The sequence below is a fragment of the Scyliorhinus torazame genome, chromosome 11 (genome assembly GCF_047496885.1).
Source record: "Scyliorhinus torazame isolate Kashiwa2021f chromosome 11, sScyTor2.1, whole genome shotgun sequence".
NCBI classification, from domain to species: domain Eukaryota; kingdom Metazoa; phylum Chordata; class Chondrichthyes; order Carcharhiniformes; family Scyliorhinidae; genus Scyliorhinus; species Scyliorhinus torazame.
In genome coordinates, this window is record NC_092717.1 from 169,883,389 (window position 1) to 169,907,217 (window position 23,829).

A 23,829-nucleotide genomic window follows, 5' to 3' on the forward strand; every position below is an offset into this window, starting at 1 on the left:
AGAGACTGCTGAACAGCTATTTATGTTTGGTTACCAACCAAGGACTAGGGCTTCTTCGTGGTTCATGACTCCTCCAAGGTGCCATGAACCACTTTGGGTCCAACTCCTTTAAAAATTGTGGGGAGGGATGGGGGGCAGGAAGGGGATTGACATGCCCACTCCCGCAATGGAGCCTGCAATGGCAGAGTGCTGCTTGTACACTGGCTATCCGCACCCTTAACTTACGCTGGCAAAAATGAGAATGAGGGTGAGTATTCAAGCATCAGGATCAGGAACTACCCGTCATTTCTAAAGGAGTTGTCGGGCTCGATGTGTGGAGCCTCTATTAAGAATACTTTTTTTATTTATTCCATTAAAATGATCAATTTTACATTTTCCCATATTGTAGTCTAGTTGCCAGATTTTTGTCCACTCACCTAACCCATCTATATCTTTTCACAGCTAAAAATTAGCAACATGCCTCATAATTGTAAATTTGCATGACTGTTCAGTCATAAAATTAACACGATAGTCAACAAATATTTGTTTTATTTGTAGGATAGTTTTGATCACCTTTCTTAAAAAAAGAATGCATCCAGTTCAGCAAAGCAAGAGAGTTAATGGATCTGTGATTAATTTGGTACAAATTTTGACATTACATTCAATGGCTGAAGTTTGTGTTTATTCTTAAATTAGATAATTCCATTATGATAATAGCAAATATTTGTACTTTTCCTGATGCTTTTCTGCTTAGTGGTCTGTCAGAATGATTATAGTATGGATAGTTATACAATGAGATAAATATGATCCGATAAGTCAAGCATCACTAACTATTGCCACCATAATGCTTTGACCATAGGCATTTTAAAAAGCCTTAATACTCTAAAAAGCAAATACTTAAAAGTATGAAAGTATTCAAAATATAACATATAGAACTTATTTTTATTACTTAGCTATGATGCAGTTTGTCTAGAATGTTCAGATTTAAGGGAGTAATTTAAACATCATGCTGGTATAGAAATATTGTGTACAAAGACAGTTTCTTCTGTTACAATGTTTCTCTGTTGCAATTGGAAAGAATATTATCAATGGCACCGACAAACATTGAAAATACTACTGCTACCAGAAAAAGCAAATAATTTCAACAGAGATTTTCAACAGATTGTAACAAAATTTAACTACAACAAGTTGAATTGTACACTGCAAACAAATTAAATTCAGCATGTATTTTAAAAACACAATCTAGATGCAACAAAAAAGTCTACTTGCTTACATTTTAGTGCAATATGCACATGTTCTAACACCATTATCCTCTTTGGACCTAATCAGTTATATGAAGTTGATTTAGATTAACTTGAAAATGTCCATTAACTTGGAGTAAAGATTTTGTAGACCATTGCATTTTCCACAGTGGATGAATGATTTTTCTATGCAAAGGTGTGCTCAGGATAGCTAACTTTGATGGCTCCCCAATAACAAGCTCGGATTAGACAGATCAAGCCTAGAAGATAAGCAAAAACCCAGGAAACGTATGTTGCAGTGTAACGTCTGGCGAATTCTTGAGTCCCAACCTTTGAAAAAGGAGACAATAGTTAGCTATTGCATTTTGACGGCCAAACGCACAGTTCAACACATGCATGAATTATTTATTTGAAGTTCATTGACTAGCCACCAGTTACCACTGGCACAGAAAATATTAATAATCTTTATTGTCACAAGTAGGCTTACATTAACATTGCAATGAAGTTGCTGTGAAAATCTCCCAGTCGCCACACTCCGGGGCCAGTTCGGGTATGCTTGAGGGAGAATTCAGAATGTCCAATTCACCTGATAAGCACGTCTTTTGAGACTTGTGGGAAGAAACTGGACCGGAGGAAATCCATGCAGACACGGAGAGAACGTGCAGATTTCGCACAGTGACCCAAGCCGGGAATTGAACCCGGGTTCCTGACGCTGTGAAGCAGCAGTGCCAACCACTGTGCTACCGTGCCGCTCAATGCTAAGTCATGGAATAAGATGAGACATGTATATTTTCTTACATAAGTATTGAGATTTTGCATTTTTAAAATAAATTATATCATCAGGCACAACACATCACAAAATCATGATTTGTAAGATTGACCAGAGGCAAATTGATTACACTTTTCATAAATTCATTTAAATTTGGTAATACTGAGCTACATGGCAAACTGACAATTATAAAGGAGATCACAAAATGAATATAAATGAGGAAGGAAATTCTCCCAGCTTAGTCCAGCCTTTCAGAAAGATACGGGGCGGAATTCTCTTCTTGCCGACGCCGACATCGTAATCGGCGATCGGGCAGAGAATCCCTTTACACGATCAAATTGGGGTGGGGGTGGGGTGCCTCTTTTCGGATGCTCCGCTCCATCCAAAACGGAATCATCAGGGAGTACGCCGCACGCCATTGGGACAGCCTCAGGATGTTACCTGAAGTCCCTCCTCCGATGTTCCGTTCCCGAAGGGCCGAGTTCACGACCGCGCGGTTCATTTGTGCTCTCAGTTTTCGTGAACCTGGTGTAGCAGCTGCGGACTGTGTCCAGCGCCGCCACAGTCGTGGGGCTGGGCGGGCTTCGGCGAGGGGATGTCCAAGGGGGCACTATCTGGCAGGTCGGGTCCGCGCGCAGCCGGCACCATGTTGTATGGCACGACCGCTGCAGGTCGTCACCGTGCGCATGCGCGGCCACAGACCCAGCAATTCTCTAGCCATTTATTTTGTGAAGGCCTTGTGTTTTACGTGGCGCGGCTGCTAACCTGTCCCGACATAGCCTCAAAATCAGAGAATCCAGCCCATGGCATCTACTCCCTAATTCAAACCAATTCCCTCAGTCTTACTCAATAATCTCCATACCATAGCACAGCTGCTCTGTTCTCCATTCTTCAGCCAATTTCTTATCCACTCCAAGTTACACTCCCCAAAAGGTACTTTATCAAATGATTTTTGGAAAGTCTAGGCGCACCATGTTGTATGGTTTTGACAGACCACTTGGGATTCACAATCTCAAAAAACCCATGTCATGTATCAGTGCTGTAAAATTATCTGCACATTCAGAAAAGACCAAACTTGGACAACCAGCTTTCCTTCCTAAGCAGCCAAACTAAACTGCAGTTTTACTGATCTCAGGAAGTTATATACATACACCCAATTGCCACATCGAGAACAGTATTGGTGCAAAATGCAAAGTTTTTAAATGTACTCTCTTCAATAATGAAAGACACCAGAATGGGAAATGAAGCCATCCGTAGAGTTTGTTTCTCGCGGTTTAACAGGAAAGCAAATATGTAATGGTTTCATTTGCAGAAGGGTAGAACACTAACAAAATAAGGATGTAATGTTGTTGTTCAGCAGTGCTATGTAATGTTTTGGCTAAAAAAACAACTGCTACCACTCCTGCTGTTACTTCTTATGTTATCATGACAAGACTGATCCAGACATCTAAAGTGAGACATTCAAATTTAAGGGAACCAGAAGTAAAATATGAGTAAGTCAGAAGTAATAAGAGAAGTGGAAACTGATGGTAACACATTGGCCACCCATTACATATCCAATCCATTGACTTTCATGTACTACCATCAAAAATGAAAATTACCTCCTGAAAATTACCTTACTGATATCCTGAACCTGGTGATTTTTATGTATTGAGTATATTTCCATACTTGCTACATTAAAAAAAAAGACATTTATCTCTGGAAAATACAATAAGGGAATCAGCCAGCAGTGCCTCTCCATCGGTCAGCAGATAGTCCAGTACAGGAAACCTTGCTTCAGGTTTTTAATATCTCCTAGAGAAAGCGAACTCCAACGAGGAAATATCTTGTGGCTTAATTATAAAAGAGCTAGATGTTGTAAACAAGGGCTCACGGCTGACAGACAAATATGCATAAATGCTTAGATTTCTCTGCATAAAGATTTGTTTAGCAAGTCTCCTTTTAACCAGAAGAACACTTATAAATCACTTTTTAAATATCCTATTAACAAAAGCAAGAAAAGAAAATAGTGATCGTGCAATGCATGTGACGGTATACCAAAGATAAAATGGTTATTGATCAGAACCTTCCCCAATGAGTAATTCATGTACAATTCATGAACTAATAAGGCTCCTTCAATATGGCAGGTAAGAAGAGTGCACATATTTCCAGCTGTAAATACTGGATAAGGGAAAATACAAGGCATGCTTTTACCCGTGCTTGACGCTAGGCCTTTTGCACAATCACTCAGTAAAACTGGTCCCAGAAATTGCTTGCAATAAAGGTAAATCACTTAACTGAATGTGGATCAAGCAGAAGCCACACTTAACCCCTTCATGCTTTGTCACCGCTCCCTTCCAAAACTCCAAATCTAACACCCTCACTCTTGACCGGATTACTAATTCTAATTCCCACTCTGCTCCAGTCCATATCCCATCCCAACTCAGTCCCAGAATCCAGAGGCTTTTTACAACACTAAAAGGTGCCCACACTTGGGAGTCCTCTTTACTGGCAGGCTCGCCACCAGCAAGCTTAAATTATGGCCAGAGATTCAATATCTGGAGCATCTTGGACCTTATTTTTTATTCACAGAAAGCATGACCTACCTCATACTCCCACCCACATCCACAACACCTGCAAAAATAGTCACAACCCAATTTCCCGGCTAAGAAGTCCAACCAACCCTAAGCTGATAAAGATGATGACATTTCCTCACGGAAAGGGTAAATTGGGAGAGGGAAATGGCTTTAACCTAGCAATATCGGGGGATGGATTGGTTAGAAATGTAAGAAACCAAAGTATAAACAAATAGGATGGGGGAGCAAGGCAAGAATAAAGTAAATGAGGACATTGATGTCAAAGGAATAAACAGGATTCTAAAAGGATGGGTAAACATGAAACATGCATCGAAAATAGGAGCGGGAAGAGGCCGTTCGACCATTCAAGCATGGTCAGCCATTCATGCTGATCACAAAGTTCAATATCCTGATGCCGCCTTTCCACCCATGTCCTTTGATCCCTTTAGCCCCAAGAGCTATTTCTAATTCCTTCTTGAAATCACAACTTTTCGGCCTCAACTACTTTCTGTGGCAGTGAATTCAACAGATTCACTACTCTCTGGGTGAAGAAATTTCTTCTCATCTCAGTCCTAAAAGATTTACCCCTTATCCTCAAACTATGACCCCTAGAGAATTTTCTAAGTTTCTAGGAGATCCACTCTCATTCTTCTAAACTCAAAAGAACATAATCCAAACTGACTTAGCCTCTTCCCATATGACAGTCCTGGCATCCCAGCAATCAGCCTGGTAAAACCTTTGTTGCACTGCCTTCATAGCAAGAACATCCTTCCTCAGATAAGGAAATCAAAACTGCACACAATATTCGAGGTGTGACCTCATCAATGCCCTATACAATTGCAGTAAAACATCCCTATACTCAAATACTCTCGCTGAGAAGACCAACATACCTTTTGCCTTCTTTACTGCCTGCTAGACCTGTGCACTTACCCTGAGGAATTCCTCTTAAAAAAGTTAAAATGTCTGTACAGTAATGCACATAGATTCCCTATAAAACTGGGGCGCTACAAACACGTGTTGGGAGGAACTAGACTGATAGAACAGGGATTACTAAGATATGTCTACCTGCTATCCAGCTATATCATTACCCAAAATAAACTGTATCCCTGGACAAGATAGTTTCTCTATTACTCCTACTACCACTTCACCACTCTTCATTGGACTTTCCAGCCTTACCTTATATAACGGAACACTACTCTTTCTCACCCTGAATTCCACATATTACCATCTTTTCTGGCAATATTCCTCCCAAACTACATAACTCCTCATCTCTTACCATCAAAGATTGACTAGCTCCCATATCTCTTAAAATTCTGACTTCTTTACCTACTCCTCCTGGTACACATGTGTAAACTTTACCCACACAAGTAAATTCTTTAAAGAGATATGGCACCTTCTTATCAATCACCTCTTGACCAGGCTGTACAATCTTTTGCACTTCCTTTGCTTCAATTGAGCTTTCCTTTACCATTTTAACAAACCCCACTGGCTTATCCTGTTTTACCACATCAGCCTTCCCATGCTTTTCTTCAACCCCCAACATTAGGGGCAGCACAGTAGCATAGTGGTTAGCACAGTTGCTTCACAGCTCCAGGGTCCCAGGTTCGATTCCCGGCTTGGGTCACTGTCTGTGCGGAGTCTGCATGTTCTCCCCGTGTCTGGTTGGGTTTCCTCCGGGTGCTCAGGTTTCCTCCACAGTCCAAGGATGTGCAGGTTAGGTAGATTGGCAATGCTAAATTGCCCACAATGTTCAAAATGGTTGGGTGGGGTGACTGAGTTACGGGGATAGAGCGATGGTGTGGGTTTGGGTAGTGTGCTCTTTCCAAGGGCTGGTGCAGACTCGATGGGCACTGTAAATTCTATGATTCTATGATAAGTATGACTTTGCATGGCCTAGTTTATTTTTTTTTTAATAAAGATTTTATGGAGGTATTTTTGCTATTACAATAACAAAACAAACAATGTACATGAAACTATATACAAAGTGCAAAAGCCGTCTCCCTTCCTTACAGGTCCCACCTTTATTAACCCCCTACTCTAAGCTAAACTAACCCCCCCCCCCCCCCCCTCTGCTGACGATTAATTTATCGCGAAGAAGTCAACGAACGATTGCCACCTCCGGGCGAACCCTAACAGTGACCCTCTCAAGGTGAACTTGATTTTCTCCAAACAGAAAGCTAGCCATGTCCGATAGCCAGGTCACCGACTTCGGGGGCTTTGAGTCCCTCCAAGCTAATAGTATCCATCTCTGGGCTACCAGGGAAGCAAAGGCCAGAACGTCTGCCTCTTTCTCCTGCTGGATTCCCGGGTCTTCCGACACCCCAAAAATCGCCACCTCTGGACTCGGTGCCACCCTTGTTTTTAACACCGTGGACATGACATCCGCAAACCCCTGCCAAAATCCTCTAAGCTTCGGACATGCCCAGAACATGTGGACATGGTTTGCTGGTCCTCCTGCACATTTTGCACTTGTCCCCCACCCCAAAGAATCTGCTCATCCGGGCCGCTGTCATATGAGCCCGGTGAACGACCTTGAATTGTATCAAGCTGAGCCTGGCACATGTTGCGGACGCGTTGACTCAACGCGTCCGCCCACAGACCATCCTCTACCTCTCCTCCCAGCTCCTCCTCCCACTTGCGCTTCAGCTCCTCGATCTGTGTCTCCTCTGACCCCATAAGTTCCTTATAAGTGTCAGAGACGCTCCCTTCTCCTACCTACCCTCTGGAAACTACCCTGTCCCGAATCCCCCTTAGCGGTAGGAGCGGGAAGGTTGACACCTGTTTACGTAGGAAGTCCTGCACCTGTAGATACCCAAATTTGTTTCCCCTCGTCAACCCAAACTTCTCCTCCAGCGCCCTCATACTCTGAAAGCTCCCTCGATAAACATATCCCCCATCCACTCAATACCTGCTGTCCGCCATATCCGGAACCACCCATCCATACTTCCTGGGGCAAACCGGTGATTTTAAAGATTGGGGACCAGACTGATGCTCCCTCTGCTCCCACACATCTCCTCCATTGTCCCCAGACTCTCAGGACCGCCACCACCACGGGGCTGATGGAATACCGTGCCGGTGGGAACGGCAGAGGCACAGTTACCAATGCCCCCAGACTGGTACCCTTGCATGAAACTGCCTCCATACACTCCCCTGCTGACCCCGCCCCCACCACCCACTTCCTGATCATGGCTATATTCGCCACCCAGTAACAGTTACTAAAATTTGGCAGCGCCAGCCCGCCCTCTCCCCGGCTCTTCTCAAGCATCACCTTCCTTACTCGCGGGGTCTTGCCCACCCAGACAAAGCCAGTGATCACTTTGTTGACCCATTTAAAAAAGGACTGCGGAATAAAGATGGGGAGACATTGAAACACGAACAGGAATCTCGGGAGGACCATCATCTTCACCGTCTGCACCCTCCCAGCTAATGACAACGGGAGCTCGTCCCATCTCCGAACATTGTCCTTCATTTGGTCCACGAGTCGGGCCAGATTTAATTTATGCAGCCGGTCCCATTCCCGCGCCACTTGAATGCCTACGTACCTAAAGCTTCCCCCTACTAATCTAAACGGCAGCTCCCCCAATCGCCTCTCCTGTCCCCTCGCCTGGACCGCAAACATCTCACTTTTCCCCATATTTAGCTTATACCCCGAAAACCGGCCAAATCCCCCATGAATCCTCATGATTTCTTCCATCCCCTCTATTGGGTCCGATACATACAGAAGCAGGTCGTCTGCATAGAGCGAGACACTGTGCTCCGCTCCACCCGCCCAACCCCCTCCCCTCCCCGGACCAGCCCCTTGAGGCTCTCATAGCAATTGCCAATGGTTCTATAGCTAGTGCAAACAACAGTGGGGAGAGGGGGCATCCCTGTCTCGTCCCCTGGTGCAGTCTAAAATAGTCCATGTTGTCCTATTCGTCCATACGCTTGCCACAGGAGCTTGATACAGCAACGTGACCCAGTCAATAAAGCCCCGCCCAAATCCGAACCGTCCAAGTACCTCCCACAGATAATCCCATTCTACCCGATCAAAAGCCATTTCTGCATCCATTGCGATCACTACCTCCACCTCCCTACCTACATGGCCTAGTTTATTACAGTAAAAACATCTGAAACTTTTCATATCTCTTCCATCCTTCTGGATTTATTTTTTAATCTGAGGTACACTCTCCTTACAATGTCCCATCAGATCCCCTTTACCTTTACCACTTGAGTATTTCTCTTTTCCCCAGTTTCTATCCCTCACAGGATGAAACTGATGTTGGAAGCCAAACTTTGATTCATGAACTAATTCATAATCATCTGCCATTTCCGCTGCTAATCTCTCGGTTTTAACCCTCTGCTCTTCCACATGAGTTCTCACTACATCAGTAATTTAATTTTTAAACCCCTCCAAAATTATCATTTCTCCAAGAGCTTCATACGTTTGGCCTATTTTCAAAGCCATTATCCACCTATCACAATTATTCTGATCCTTTCAACTCCATGTATGTTTGACCTGGTTCTTTCCTTAAATTTCTAAACCTTTGTCAGTACGCTTCAGCACTAGGTCATATGCACCCAAGATGGATTTTTTCACCTCCTCATGCGTTCCCAGATACCTTCTCTGATAGTGATGCAAACACTTCACTAGCTCTACCTACCAACTTTGTTTGAATCAGTAATACCCACATGTCCTGTGGCCACTTCATTTGTTTAACTACCTTCTCAAATGAAACGAAGGCTTCTACCTCCTTCTCATCAAACCTTGGCAATGCTCAACATATTTAAATAGATCCCCACCATGCCTTCGACTATGGTGGTCTTTCTCACTGTCCTCATCGCTATCCTCAAACTGTACTTTCTCATTACATCCACCAATTTTAACTGACTTTCACATTTCATGGCCATTTTCTGATGTTCAAAGTATCTCTCCTTTTCTTCTCTCTCCTTTTCTTTTTCCTCTCTCTTTTTCTTTTTCCCTGATCTGTACCTCCCTTTCTCTTTTTTTCCCTCATTTCATATTCAAGCTGCTTTAATTTTTTTTCAAGTTCAAGCTGCTTGATCTGTAATTGAATTCTTGCCATTTCCAATGATTCTGACTGTGTCTCAGGCAATTTTAAATGCCTAGCTACCGCCGCAATTACCTCTTATTTTCATATTTTATTAGGCAATGTTAACTGCAAATGTGTTTGCCAAATCTAAAAGCCTTTTTCTAGTCTCTGTTTGTAAGGTACTGCGTGTGATCTTCTCCACCCCCCAAAACATCTGAGCCTCTGAAAGTGCCACTGTCCACAACACACTCCCTACTTAAACTGGAATACACCACCTGAAAAGCAAACACAAATATGCTCACCCCTCACTGTCTTTAAGTTCACAAAGCCAACCCAATCACGAAAGATAGACTTTTATCCCTGACGAGCCCCCAATTTGTTATGGACAAGGGTTTAGAAAACTCCAAAGTACATCACGGAGCTCACCTGAGCTACAACTGTTTATTTATTTTGGTTACGATGAGGACAAGGGGCTGCCTTTCAGGTGTTATTCAACAGAGGTCTTAAACACTTTTAATCAAAAACAAATTTAGTTAACATTTGTATAAACACACAGCAAGCATTTTTATCAACTACCAACATAAATACCTCACACATTTGCCCTTAGTGTTGGGTGGGGTTACTGGGTTATGGAGCTAGGGTGGGAGTGTGGGCTTGGGGAGGGTGCTCTTTCAAAGAGCCGGTGCAGACTTGATGGGCCGAATGGCCTCCTTCTGCACTGTAAATTCTATAAATAACAGCTCCAGAACTCTATGTATAGTCCTTAATAAATTTCCCCCTTAAGCTGTTCCAATTTAATAACAAGATCCCATAAACCAGAAAACCCCTTTTCAAAGATGTGGCCCAGCATACAGCACTCAAGACCTGGTTTGGATGCTCGTGTGTCCTTTCCAAAACAGTTTTCTTCCAGAAAACAATTTTTTTTTCAAGGTATTCAGTCTGGAAGCATCTTTTAAAATGCAGATAGAGAAACAAAAAACCTTCTTTTCCAACCTGTGCTGTCCAAACCAGTTCAAGCTCAAAGCGAAAGTTCAACCAACTCAAAAACAAAAGTAAAAATCCAGAGCCACAGCCCAGCTCCACCCACACAATGACATCACTGAAGCCATGTGATAAGACAAAAACATTTCTTAAAGGAACACTCTCATGACATGGTACGTGAATCACAAAGAGATAGATGCAGGTATAGCAAGCGATTAGGAAGGCAAATCAGATTTTGGTATTTGATGCAAGGCAAATGGAATAAAACAGTTTGGAAGGTTTGTGACAATTGTACCAGGCATTTCTGAGACCATATCTGGAGGATGGTGTACAGTTCTGATCTATTTTCTTAAGAATATAATTGCATTAGAAGCAGTTCAGGAAAGATTCACTCAACAGCAATGAACAAATTATATTATGAGGAAAGGTTGAACAGATTGAGCCTGTATCCACTGGAGTTTAGAGAATTGACAGGTGATCTTATTAAAACATACATAATCCTGAGTGCCCTTGACAGGATGGACGTTGAAAGGATGTTTCTGCTTATGAGAAAGGCTAGAACCCAGGGCAGTTTAAAGACGAGGGATCTTCCATTGAAGATAGAATTGAGGATAATATTTTTCTTGCAGAGGGTTGTTAGTCTGTGGAATACTCTTCCCCAGAAAGCAGTGGCGGCTTAGTTATTGAATATTTTAAACGTGGTGCTCTTGATTGAATGAGTCAAGGGGGTAAGCAGGAAATTGGAACTGATGCCAGAATCAAATCAGCCATGATATTTATCAAATAGTGAAGCATGCTCAAAGGGCTAAATGGCCCGCTGCTGTTCCCAATTCATATAATCATACATATTTCAAAAGGGAAAATCTTGCTTGGCTAACCTTATTAAATGTTTTGAGGTGGCAAGAGAACAAACAGATAAAGGTAATGCCGTAAAGATGTAATATATTTGAATTTTCAAATGGCCTTTGATAAGGTGCCCCAGAATAGACTTATCAATAAGATCAGAGAATTTGGAGTCAGGAGACAAGTGACATAATGGTGGGGCAGTTCAATTGGCAGAAGGATTCCACAGGATCACAGCTTAGAGCACGACTGTTCACAACTCAAGATTAATGATTTAGACTTTGGATTCAAAACCACAATGTGTGGATATATACATATATAATCAGGAAATGATGAACAGGTGGGTCAACCTAACAGAGACATTTAAAATTCTGAATGGTTTTAATGTAGTGGATACAGAGAGAGTGGATACAGAGAGAAATGTTCCACTTCTGGGGAACAGCACAATTAGAGAACACCAATTTAAATTACCAAGAAGTCAAATAGAGAATATAGAAGAAACATTTTCCCCCAAAGAGGAGTAAGAACATGGAAGTTACTTCCACAGGAAGCGGTTGAAATGAATAATATGGATGGATTGAAGGGAAGCTAGTCAAGCTAATGAAGGTGAAAGGAATAGAGGATAACAATGGTAGATTTTAAATGAATATAGATAGGAGGAGGTTTGGAAGGGGCATAAACACCAGGATCGACTGCTAGGTCATGGCCTGTTCCTATGCTGTATATTCTAGGTATGCTAGGAGATTGCCTCCCTTGACTCAGTAAAGCCCGATTTTAATATTAATAGTTATGATAATCTGTGTCAAAAGTAGGCTTACATTAACACTGCAATGAAGTTGCTGTGAAAATCTCCGAGTCGCCACCTGTTTGCGTACACGGAGGAAGAATTCAGGATATCGAATTCACCTAACAAGCACATCTTTCGAGACTTGTGGGAGGAAACCAGAGCACTCGGAGGAAACCCACACAGACACGGGGAGAAATTGCAGACTCCACACAGACAGTGACCCAAACTGGGAGTTGAACCCAGGTCCCTGGTGCTGGCTAGCACACAGCTAACCACTGTGCTACCATGCTAAAGGTGACCAATCAAATTAAACAGTTGTAGGTATTAGGTTTCTTTCAAATACTGTGAACTGCAAAGGTAAAGGACATTTTTAGGTCATTTCTGTTTTGTTAATATGAGGTATTACAATAATTAAAATTGGTGCTAATGTATTTACATTGGATAAACAAAAAGAGAAAGAAAGGTGATTCAGGTCTTTAAAATTCTGAATGGTGTCGGTCATATATATGTGTCATTCAATTCAATGCTCAAGTTAAATAATATGTTTATAAGCAGAATATTAATAACAAGATTAAAATTCAAAGAAATTTATTCTCCAGAATGGGACTGTAGTGATTTCCTGGGACAGACTTCCAGGATTAAAAAAAAAATTTGCCCATTTAAAAAGGAGAGGATATGTATCTTGTCAGAAGGTAGAATGATGATCGGAGTATCATCTGGTTGGTTGATTGCATGAAACATAATGGGGTCATAGGACATTCGATTGCATCTCGTGAAATTTCAATGTTCATTATCTTTCTACTGCCAGTGATTTGGCATTGATTTTCAATGTTTATACAAGTAAGTCACTGCAACTAAATAATGGATTATGCTGGAAGTGCATTATCAAATTACATTTGGGACTAATGAGCCAAATACATTTGAGGTTGTGTGTAAGGTTATCAATGTCATCTACCTCAGTGGTTACCTTCATTAACATAAACAAAAACCTATTTGCACATCACTTGGGACATGCTCCAAGTTTAAAAACAAAGATCATAAGTATAATCACTTCAGTAGCTATGGTTGTGGGTGAGATGTTAGGGGCATGAATATAAACTAAATAAACAATGCCCTACATGTAACCAGATGTATTTAAGCAGAAATGTAAATCATTGAATTGCTAGTTATGGTGGCATTTAAACTCAACTTCTCGGTTACAAGTTCAGTACCATAACCACTATACTACCATACATGAGAAAGACATGTTACTTTTTATATTGTAGATTGTACTTTAGTGATTAAACAGAAGAAATGTTGAATTGGTAGCAATGGTTCAAGACATATCAAACCCATTGAAAATCTCCTGGCCTGCGACACCAGACCAGGCCGGCTTTCTGCCCAGGCCTAGTGGGAGAATGCAAAGTCCTAATCTACATTCATTTGAATGCAATTCATCGGGTTGGAAGCCTGATTCAACATCCTCCTGTGATGCAGATACACAAAATACTGGACATTCTCTGTAGGTCTGACAGCATCTGTGGAAAGAAGGGAACTAACATTCCGAGTCTGGATGACTCTTTGTCAAAGCTGGAGAGAACTGGAAATAGAGCCAGATTTGTACTGTTATTGGGGTAGGTAGAGGGGGGGGGGGGGAAATGTTTAGGCCCAGGGATGGTGAGCAGGGAGGTGGTAATGGGGCAGGTGTTATACCTTCTATTGCATTTGTTGCTCCCAATGTGGTCTACTCTATATTGGAAACTACACAGACTGGGTGTCCACTTTGTACAACACATTTGGTCCACCCGCAAGCAGGACCCAGACCTTCCTCGTGTTTGCCATTTCAACTCACCTCGCTCTCGTCCACATGTCTGTCCTTGGCCTGCTGAAATGTTCCAGTGGAGTCCAGCACAAACTGGAGGACCCGCACCTCATCTTCCGATTAGGCACGCTACAGCTTTCCGAACTGAAGTTCAACAACTTCAGACTGTGAACTCTCTCCTTCACTTGCACCCCATTTTTATTTCTATCAATTTATTTTCATTTCTTCCATTCACCTGTTTTTCTGTTCCCTGTTCCTAGTTGCCCTCTAACACACTGCTCATCTTTGTTCGGCGATTCACACATTCTAATCTCTTTATGTGCCACCATAAGCACCCTTCTTAGCCTTAATCACCCCCATTTATTTTCCATTTGGCTTTCTGTGCATGACACCTTTGTCAATTTCCACCTATCGCTAACTCCTTATCCAGCCCCACCACTCCGCGTCCACCCACACTACAGTATAAATCCGACCCTATTTCCCGTTCTCTCCAACTTTGAGAACGAGTCATCCAGACTCGATATGTTAGCTCCCTGCTCTCTCCACAGATGCTGTCAGAGACCTGCTGAGATTGTACAGTCTTTTCAGTTTGTGTTTCAGATTCCAGCATCCACAATAATTTGATTTATCCTCCTGTGATGCTCATTCATTTGGTGCAAGCCCTCAAAAAGAGGGACCTGGCCCAGGGACTCTGAGGGGGAGCAAGGAGTTAAGTGCCCTTCCAAATTTATTCTGTAAGGCAGGGAGGGGTTTGCCTGCTAACCTGCGGGGAGTATGGCTCGTGTTGGTAAACAGGGGTTGAACTTGGGGGGCACCATCCCAGGATGGAGTTGTCGTGGCAGAACCTCTTTATGGTGCGGTTAAAGACTAGCCACTAAGCCCTTAAATAGTACTTTCAGGCACCTGACCATTAGCGTTGACTGCTGTCAGTTTCATACAAGAGCTGTGAGGTCTCCTGTCCATGTAGATTTCCATGCATCCTCCTAGTTGTGTCAGCACTCCATTCAAATTGTGGTCATGGCCATGGTTAATCTCAGAACCCAAATGTGTTGGGACACCCCATTGAACTCCTTTGATTCACAGTTCCACAGCAGATGAAGGAGGGGATTAGCAGAGCCTAGTTGACACACGTGACAGATACACCGGTAACTGATGAAACCTTCTTTGGCACACAATCCCATCAGATCAAAAACTGCATTGCTGAAACAAAGTGCTAACGCACTAAGACTCAGGCAATTTCCCTCGGACTCGCAGGTCTGTCTTGGCTCATTTGTATCATACTATGTTAGCTCATGAATCTCGGGCCAGTACAGTACAGCTGAACTGCTTTGTGACAGAACTTATGTTTTAAACAGTGGCTACATATTTCAGTGCTGCAAAGCTCCCAGCAAAGACACACATCTCTCAATAACTATCATTGGGCAGTGTAGAGCCGCATGCTTGCACAATATTATCACCACCACACAAGCAGCTGCCACAGCTCAGACAAGAAGGCACAAGGGTCATTCAATGAGGACACCCCCATGTGACTCCCTGGTAAATGCAGAAGAGTCACATAGCCCATCTCACACACCTTCTGCTGCAGCCACTGGATCCTCGCCTGGGCAGGAGGGATTGTGAGGATTGAAGATTTTCAGAGCAAGGGTTGTGTGTAACTGACTTGCACTGACAGGGCTGCAATATCAGGGCCAGGGTGGGGAGCATCATAGAATTTACAGTGTGGAAGGAGGCCGTGGGCCCATCGAGTCTGCACCGGCCCATCGAAAGAGCATCCCATTTAAACCCACACTTCCAACCTATCCCCGTAATTCAGGAATCCCACCTAACCTTTTTGGACACTAAAGGCAATTTAGCATGGCCAATCCACCTAACCTGCACATCTTTGGACTGTGGGAGGAAACCGGAGCACCCGGAGGAAACCCACGCAGACACAGGAAGAACGTGCAGACTCCGCACAGACAATGACCCAAGCCGGGAATCGAACCTTGGACCCTGGCGCTGTGAAGCCATAGTGCTAACCACTATGCTACCGTGTTGCCCTTAGTGGCTTTCCATTCGTTTTTAAAGTGCCGGGTAAGGGCAGCACGGTGGTGCAGTGGTTAGCACTGCTGCCAGACGGCACCGAAGTCCCAGGTTCGATCCTGGCTCTGGATCGCTGCTCCTGTGGAGTTTGCACATTCTCCCCGTGTTTGCGTGGGTTTCGCCCCCACAACCCAAAGATGTACAGGATAGGTGGACTGGCCACGCTAAATTGCCCCTTAAATTGGAAAAAATGAATTTGGCACTTTAAGTATTAAAAAAAAGTTAAAGTGCCGGATCCTACAGTGACTGCCCTGCTGTTTGGTGTGTTGCTACTAGTCAGGAATGCGACGGCGTGATGTTCAATCCTTTTAAAAAATATATATATTTTATTAAAGTTTTCAAACACAATTTTTCCCCCTTACAAATCAACAAAAACAGCAACATGATAACTGATAGTTAACATTGTTTAAATAAAATAGTGAACTAACAAAATAACGTGATGTTCAATCCTGATCATCCACCTGGTATCCTTCGACACCTAAGAGAACATCTGTGGAAGCGTGGCGACTCTGCAAGCTACAAGTTTGCTGACGCCACAACTGTAGTGGGGCGGATCGCGAACTAAGACGAGTCGGAATACAGGAGGGAGATAGAGAACCTAGTTGTCGTGTTGGGTGCTCTGCTACATAGACGGACCAACATGGTTGCGGATGGTACAACACAGTTTTATTACTAACAATAACAACATCTGTAAACTGGTTACTGTGGTTCGTTCATTACCCTCTGACCTGTGGACCTAGCCCTAACACTATCTTGGAGAAGCACTCAGCACATGGTGAATGTCTGAGTGGCTTGCTGTGAGCTCTGTGTCCTGAGCGGTCTCCTGCTGGAATGAGCGGGAAGTGTCGTGTTCCCCGTTTTATAGTGTGTATGCTCTTGCCTGTGATGTTGTGTGTGTATTGATTGGTCCGTTGATCTGTCCATCAGTGTGTATGTATGTTTGCACCATGATGTATATCTGAATATCAAGACACTAGTGGAGTGGTGCAAGTACAACAATCTCTCCCTCAATGACAGTAAAACCAAAGAGCTGGTCATTTACTTCAGGAAGCAAAGTATTCTGCACACCCCTGTCTGCATCAACAGGGCTGAGGTGGAGATGGTTGACAGCTTCAAATTCCTAGGTGTGTACATCACCAAAAATCTGTCCTGGTCTACCCACGTCGACTCTACCACGAAGAAAGCGCAGCAGCACCTATACTTCCTCAGGAAACTAAGGAAATTCAGCATGTCCACATTGACTCTTACCAACTTTGACAGGTACACCATAGAAAGCATCCTATCTGGCTGCACCACAACCTAGTATGGCACCTGCTTGGCCCAAGACTGCAAGAAACGTCAGAGAGTCGTGAACACCGCCCAGTCCATCACATAAACCCGCCTCCCATCCATTGACTCTAACTACACCTCCCACTGGCTTGGGAGAACGGGCAGCATAATCAAATACCCCTCCCACTTAGCTTACTCACTCTTCCAACTACTTCCATCGGGCAGGAGATACAAAAGTCTGAGAACACGATCAAACAGACTCAAAAACAGCTTCTTCCCCGTTGTTACCAGACTGCTAAACAACCCTCTTATGGACTGACCTGATTAATACTGCACTCCTGTATGCTTCGCCCGATGCCGGTGTTTATGTAGTTACACTGCATGCCTTGTGTTGCCCTATTAGGTATTTCCTTTTCGTGTACTAAATAATCGGCTTGGGCTGCACACTTTTCTCTGTACCTTGGTACACGTGACAATAAACAAATCCAATCCAATTCCTGCTAACCTTGAGCCTCCTATCAATCAACTGTCCATCGTCAATTATAAATCAGCTATACCCCAGGTTCAATATCCAAATGTGGCTCAGGGAAAGAGGCAGTCAAAGGCCGGGCTTGAGCCGCGCAGCCATGGAGTTGCGCAGGGGTGTCCACCTTCACCAGAAGATGATGCTCACCATTACTGAAGGAGTGAAGGGAGGGGTCACCAGGATCGGAGGCAGTGGACGAAAAATAGGGAACATTGAGTAGTGTAAGAGAACATGCAAGCTAGCGGTTGTGGCCTGCAGCTCATTAAGGCCATGCTGGACGGTAGGAATGGTGAGGGTTTGTCAGCGATCTCATGCAGGATGACCATGATATTTGGAGGAATTGAAGGTCAAAGGATGCATGGCCTTGCTGATTGTCTCTTCCAACAATACATTGAACATCAGTGGAATGCCGCTGCGCCTCAGGTGTTGAATGCCCATCAGTCTGAAGGGGTCAGAAGGCAGTGCTACAAAGGGCTAGGTGTCTATAGGAGGCGCTGGTTGGTCAATGAGTTGTTGGACATTGTGTGCCGGCGAGGATTGCTTCTTCACAGGCAGACCGTGTGGCACCTGTTGCCACATTATTGCAGACTTGACACCACGGGAAGGCGGGTACCCGCTTCCTGTGACCGTCAAACTAATGACTGCTGTGATCTTTAATGCCATAGGATTTTTCCAGTGCTCGAGTGGGGACCTGTGCGGGATATCATAAATATCCATCCACAGGTGCATCTGCGATGTTAAGGAGGGACTATGTAGCTGGACATTGGACTACATCTCCTTTAACCTGGACCAGGCCCACCAGGATGCCTGGGCAGCAAGATCCGCTGCCATCAGTGGGATGCTTCAGATCCAGGGGGGTGATCGACAGCACCCATGTCGCCCTAAGAGCACAAACTCAACAGGGGGTGCCCTTCATTAACTGGAAGGAGTTCCACACTCAATTGGGTGTGCGATCACCAACTGAACATCCATGCTCTTGAGGTACCCTGCGCCATTGAGGCTCTCCTTCGAATGAGGGGTCAAATAGTGGTTGACTTGGCTTACCCTCTAAGGTCATGGCTAATGACGCCTGTGTGGAGGCCCCAGACCGATGAGGAAGAACATTATAATGAAGCTCACTCAGCAACCAGGAGTGTCATTGATTGGCGACTAGGACCTCTAAAAATGCAGTTCTGCTGTCTCGGCAGTTCTGGCTTTACAGTTCTGAGCCCACAGGGTCTGCGGATCGTGTTGGTCTGCTGCGCCCTGCACAAATTGGTGCAGCAGCAAGACAATGATGGAGGAGGGGAAGCATTGTGGCCTCGGAGGAGGACATGGAAGGCATTCAGGAAGATCCCAAAGATCATGCTTGACAGGCCAGGGTCCTACAGGCCAGTAGAACCAGGGATAAGCTAATCGAGTCAAGTTTCTCAGACTGAGGCTCACAGTCCGGCAGCTCTATCCCCACCACCCCCTTATCCTCAAATTCTGCCTTTCCCGATCCCTTGCGCCCCCCCCCTTCCCATATTTACTTGCCCCTTGCAAGAAACCTGGTCACTCCCCACCCTTGCCACCTTATCCCTTCAAACCTTTCCCCCATCCCGAGACCAGGCTCCTCTTTCCCCCCGCCAAGGGCCAGCGTAACATCACACCAGTATGATGGACTTGGTTTGGCAGTGTCAGCGAGTCTCTCTGCAGGCGAGAGGGTGATGACAACTCGCTGCGAGGTCAGCTTTGATGCTCCTCATGATCTGAGAACGTCTGACTCCTATCATTCCGATTCCACACCACTGACCAGCTGGCTCATTCCTGAATGTGCATTGGAGGCACTTACTTCTAAGCCACAGTAATTTGTGTGAGGGGGTGTGTGGAGGAGGAGGCAGAGGCCCTCCCACCAGTTAGAGACATCTTGGACTGGATGTGCAAATTTATTTAATAGTACATATTTAAATTTTGAACCCGTTCCCCAGAACTAGTGCTGTGTGACTGCTACTGTGCCAACTCCAAACAACAAACAAAGAACAAAGAAACGTACAGCACAGGAACAGGCCCTTCGGCCCTCCAAGCCCGTGCCGACCATGCTGCCCGACTAAACTACAATCTTCTACACTTCCTGGGTCCGTATCCTTCTATTCCCATCCTATTCATGTATTTGTCAAGATGCCCCTTAAATGTCACTATCGTCCCTGCTTCCACCACCTCCTCCGGTAGCGAGTTCCAGGCACCCACTACCCTCTGCGTAAAAAACATGCCTCGTACATCTACTCTAAACCTTGCCCCTCTCACCTTAAACCTATGCCCCCTAGTAATTGACCCCTCTACCCTGGGGAAAAGCCTCTGACTATTCACTCTGTCTATGCCCCTCATAATTTTGTATACCTCTATCAGGTCTCCCCTCAACCTCCTTCGTTCCAGTGAGAACAAACCGAGTTTATCCAACCGCTCCTCATAGCTAATGCCCTCCATACCAGGCAACATTCTGGTAAATCTCTTCTGCACCCTCTCTAAAGCCTCCACATCCTTCTGGTAGTGTGGCGACCAGAATGGAACACTATACTCCAAGTGTGGCCTAACTAAGGTTCTATACAGCTTTGGGTAAGCGTAAAGCTTTATCTTCCTAGTCATACGTGACCTCCTGCTCCTGCCAGGTGTTCCCCCCAGAATGTACATCAGGCATGCAGGCGGCTTGCTGTATTCTGCGCCCATTGGCCTGAGATGCCCTTGGCGGGCATCCTCTGGAGGACCTGGACCTGGAGAGTCCTTGCTGACTTCAGTGTGTCAAAAGTGACGCTGTGTCACCTCATTCTGCCTGCTGGCCACTAGATACGCCTGTGTTGCCTGTGATTGGGGGCAGAGGGACGGGGAGGCAGGGTGGATTGAGAAGGGCTGAAGTGTCAATGCCCTGAGCCATGGTGCTCAGTGACTGGTGCATGTTCATCAGTGCCTGACCCATGCTCCTGATACCCTCAGCTACAGTCCTGTGAGACTCAGCTAAGCTCTGGAACATTTCAATAATATCCATCTGCGCGTGGAATAAGTCCATGTGTAACTGTACCGTCCTGTTGTGCGTTTCAGCCATGGACATCACAGAGGGACCCAAGCCTCTGACATCCTCAGACATGGCTCGGGCATATTGCCCAGGCTTTCCACTGCAGACGCCACCCTTGCAGTGTTGGCCTGGGTGCCACGCAATGCCAGCATCATCTCCTGCACCAGAAGGCTATCGGCCTTCTCCAGGTTGGCCTTGCAATCGCTGGAATGTCGCTGACACCCTCTCCTGTAAAGCCTGGGTCTGCAATTACATCTCAACCAGTGGTGGGATCACCGTTTTCAGAGGTCCGACATCTGGTAGAAGTTTCCTGGGTGGATTGGGGGCAAACATTTCCTGGGATCAAGCAGCCTTCAACTGTCCGCACCCATGGAAGTTCCTGCCTGCAACTGATAATCTACAACAGCTTTGTGGTGCTTACCAGAGAGTGCCCTAGACGACTCTCCGTTAACATGTCCACTGGCGTAATTGTGTCTGCGTTGGGAAGCAGTGCCGGGAAGTCTGTGTCCTCCCCAGACCTCTGACCCAGGGAGTTCTGAGGTATTAGATAGGAGCCAGCAACTCGATGGCCCGGCCTCGTCTCATGGAGAGACAAAGGACATGGGGTTAGCATGTGGGAATGACAAGGCTATGGGAGATGAAAGACGCACTTGAGATAGGACATCTAGACAAAGTTGCATTGGACTCTCAATTCTTCGGAGCAGGCGGTCTTGCAGACTGCCACTGCTCAGTCCTCGTCCTCCCCTGCGAGTTCCATGGCCCTTTCTTCAAAGGGGATGAGGGTGCGTATCGCAGCCCTGCCCCACCTGTCTTGTCCTGCCCTCCTGTTATGCTTCCATCTTGTCACGGGGACTCAAAAAGGACATTGAGACGCTGGCCTGGCAGGTACGGGGTCTTATCGCAGGTGCCATATGTGGGCCAGACACCTAGCCAAAGAGGACTTACTGCCACTTCTCTTCCATGAATGCCTACCCTGAAGAAGTCCTGCTCTTCTCTCCAACAGGATTTCCTATGTCCCTCTCCCACTCTCTGCTGTTTGGCCTTTCACACCTTTTGTTCTCTCCGGGGACTGCCATTGGCACTCTTTTCCCTTGGTTTCTGTGGCTATTAGCACTCTTGGTTTATGCTCATCTTTCATTCTCTCACCCCACAGTATAAACTGTCTATGTCTTTTAGCATTGACAAAGGATCATCTGGACTCGAAACGTTCGCTCTTTTCTCTCCTTAACAGATACTGCTAGACCCACTGAGATTTTCCAGCATTTTCTCTTTGGTTTCAGAGTCCAGCATCCGCAGTAATTTGCTTTTTGGGGATGGGAGTAATGTCAGGGGCATACAGGTGGGTACTCACCCTGGCAGCTCAAAGGAGGTCATTCATTTTCTTGGGACATTTGCGGCTGGTCCTCTTCGTCATGCTGCTAGCACTTACTGCCTCTGTCACAGCATCCCAGTCTTTGCATTTCTGACCAGCTGGAAGCTTTCTGACATCCCTGGGGAATAGGGTGGCCCCTCCTCTCCTCCACTGCGAAGAACATCTTATCGATGTCTGCATCAAGGAAGTATGTTGCAGATCTTCATGCAGCCATCTTCTTGACTGGATGACAGTCAGTGCTGAGGGGAATGTTTAAATGCTGCTCCCGCTTGTCAGGGCAAACAGTTGATTCCCGACTCCAACGAATCACGCGCCCGGGGACTGAGGAATTCGGCGAGATTCACGTGGGCACAGAATGCTTGCCTATTTGCATAAATTAAATTGTGCCTCTTCAGCGTTCCTACGCCAGCAGGAATCACTCCTGTTTTACTGCGAGCGGAGCACTTAGTCTGCAAATGAGAGAATTGCGCCCGGGATCTTCGCTTCAATTTGATAGAAAGAGCTAAGGAAGTTTGCCTTTTGAATTGATACGAAATGTGGAAAAGGCAACTTTTTTTTTTTTCAGCTTATTGAGTGTTTTCTTAATTTAAAATTGCTAAGAATAGTGAAGGAAATAGCTCAGTTATTTCTTCACATCAACAAGCATAACCTGGCAGAGGTAAAAGTGTCAATTTGGAGAGAGGTTGGCTTTTGTGAACTTGAGGGTTAAGGTCAGAGAGACAGTGTGAATAAGGGGAAAACTACATCTGGGAACTGGGGGAGTGAGCATTGATGAAAAGAGAAGGAATCCCAGGTGCAGAGAATGAATGTGGAGGTATATTTTGGGGAAGTAGTGATATTTATTCTGAAAGTGTTTTTGTAAAGATTAAAAATCCATGAATTGTGAAGTAATAAACCGGCTCATCATTTTTACCGTATACTGATTTCACGATGCATATAAAAGTGAATTGGGGAGAAGTAGCATTTGAACGTACCAAAGGCTTGTCCATGCGATAACCTCAAGACTCTTTGCAATTATTAACTGGAGTTCTGGGCAGAACCCAGAACTTATCACAAACTCATAGATAGTCCCTTGTGATATTAATGTGTCAAATGTCTTTAAGATCAATCATCCTTTAAAAATTATACAAAATCAGCTGCAGCAGAATGACTTGATCAGTGTTATCAAGTGGTCCAAAAATCCTTTCACTATCTCTTTTGATTTACCCACTCGCCGCCTCTCCCTCCTTTATTCTCACCTAGCTAAATCCATGCGTGATCCTCCCACTCATACCTCTCCCTACCAGACCTTCCCACTCGCTATCACTCGCTCCTCCTCCTCACCACATCTCTAACTCTCTGCTTCCTTCTTCTGAACCCTAGCTGTGAATGAAGGTCTGGGAAAGGGGCGGTGAGACGACTGAAGTGAGAGTGATTGAGCGGAAAGGTTGTGAAGGGAAGCAGCGAGTATGAGGGAAGTGAAGAGCAGGAGGATCGCTAAGCAGAAGGGTCGGGAGGAAGCAGCACATGGAAGGATCATGGAGGGAGGCAGAAGGCAAGAGGGGCAGCAAGCAGGAGGGTTGG

The 23,829-nt window shown here is 45.0% G+C and overlaps 1 protein-coding gene across 1 annotated transcript in view; it reads right to left on the minus strand.

Moving 5' to 3' along the window:
* Positions 1–511: 511 nt before the first annotated feature.
* pip4p2 (phosphatidylinositol-4,5-bisphosphate 4-phosphatase 2) overlaps positions 512–23,829 on the minus strand; it is a 136,208-nt gene continuing 112,890 nt past the window's right edge. The window contains exon 7 of the mRNA XM_072467996.1: positions 512–1,550. Coding sequence (XP_072324097.1) covers positions 1,407–1,550 — 144 coding nt within the window. The 3' untranslated portion in view covers positions 512–1,406. The remainder of the gene's footprint in view (positions 1,551–23,829) is intronic.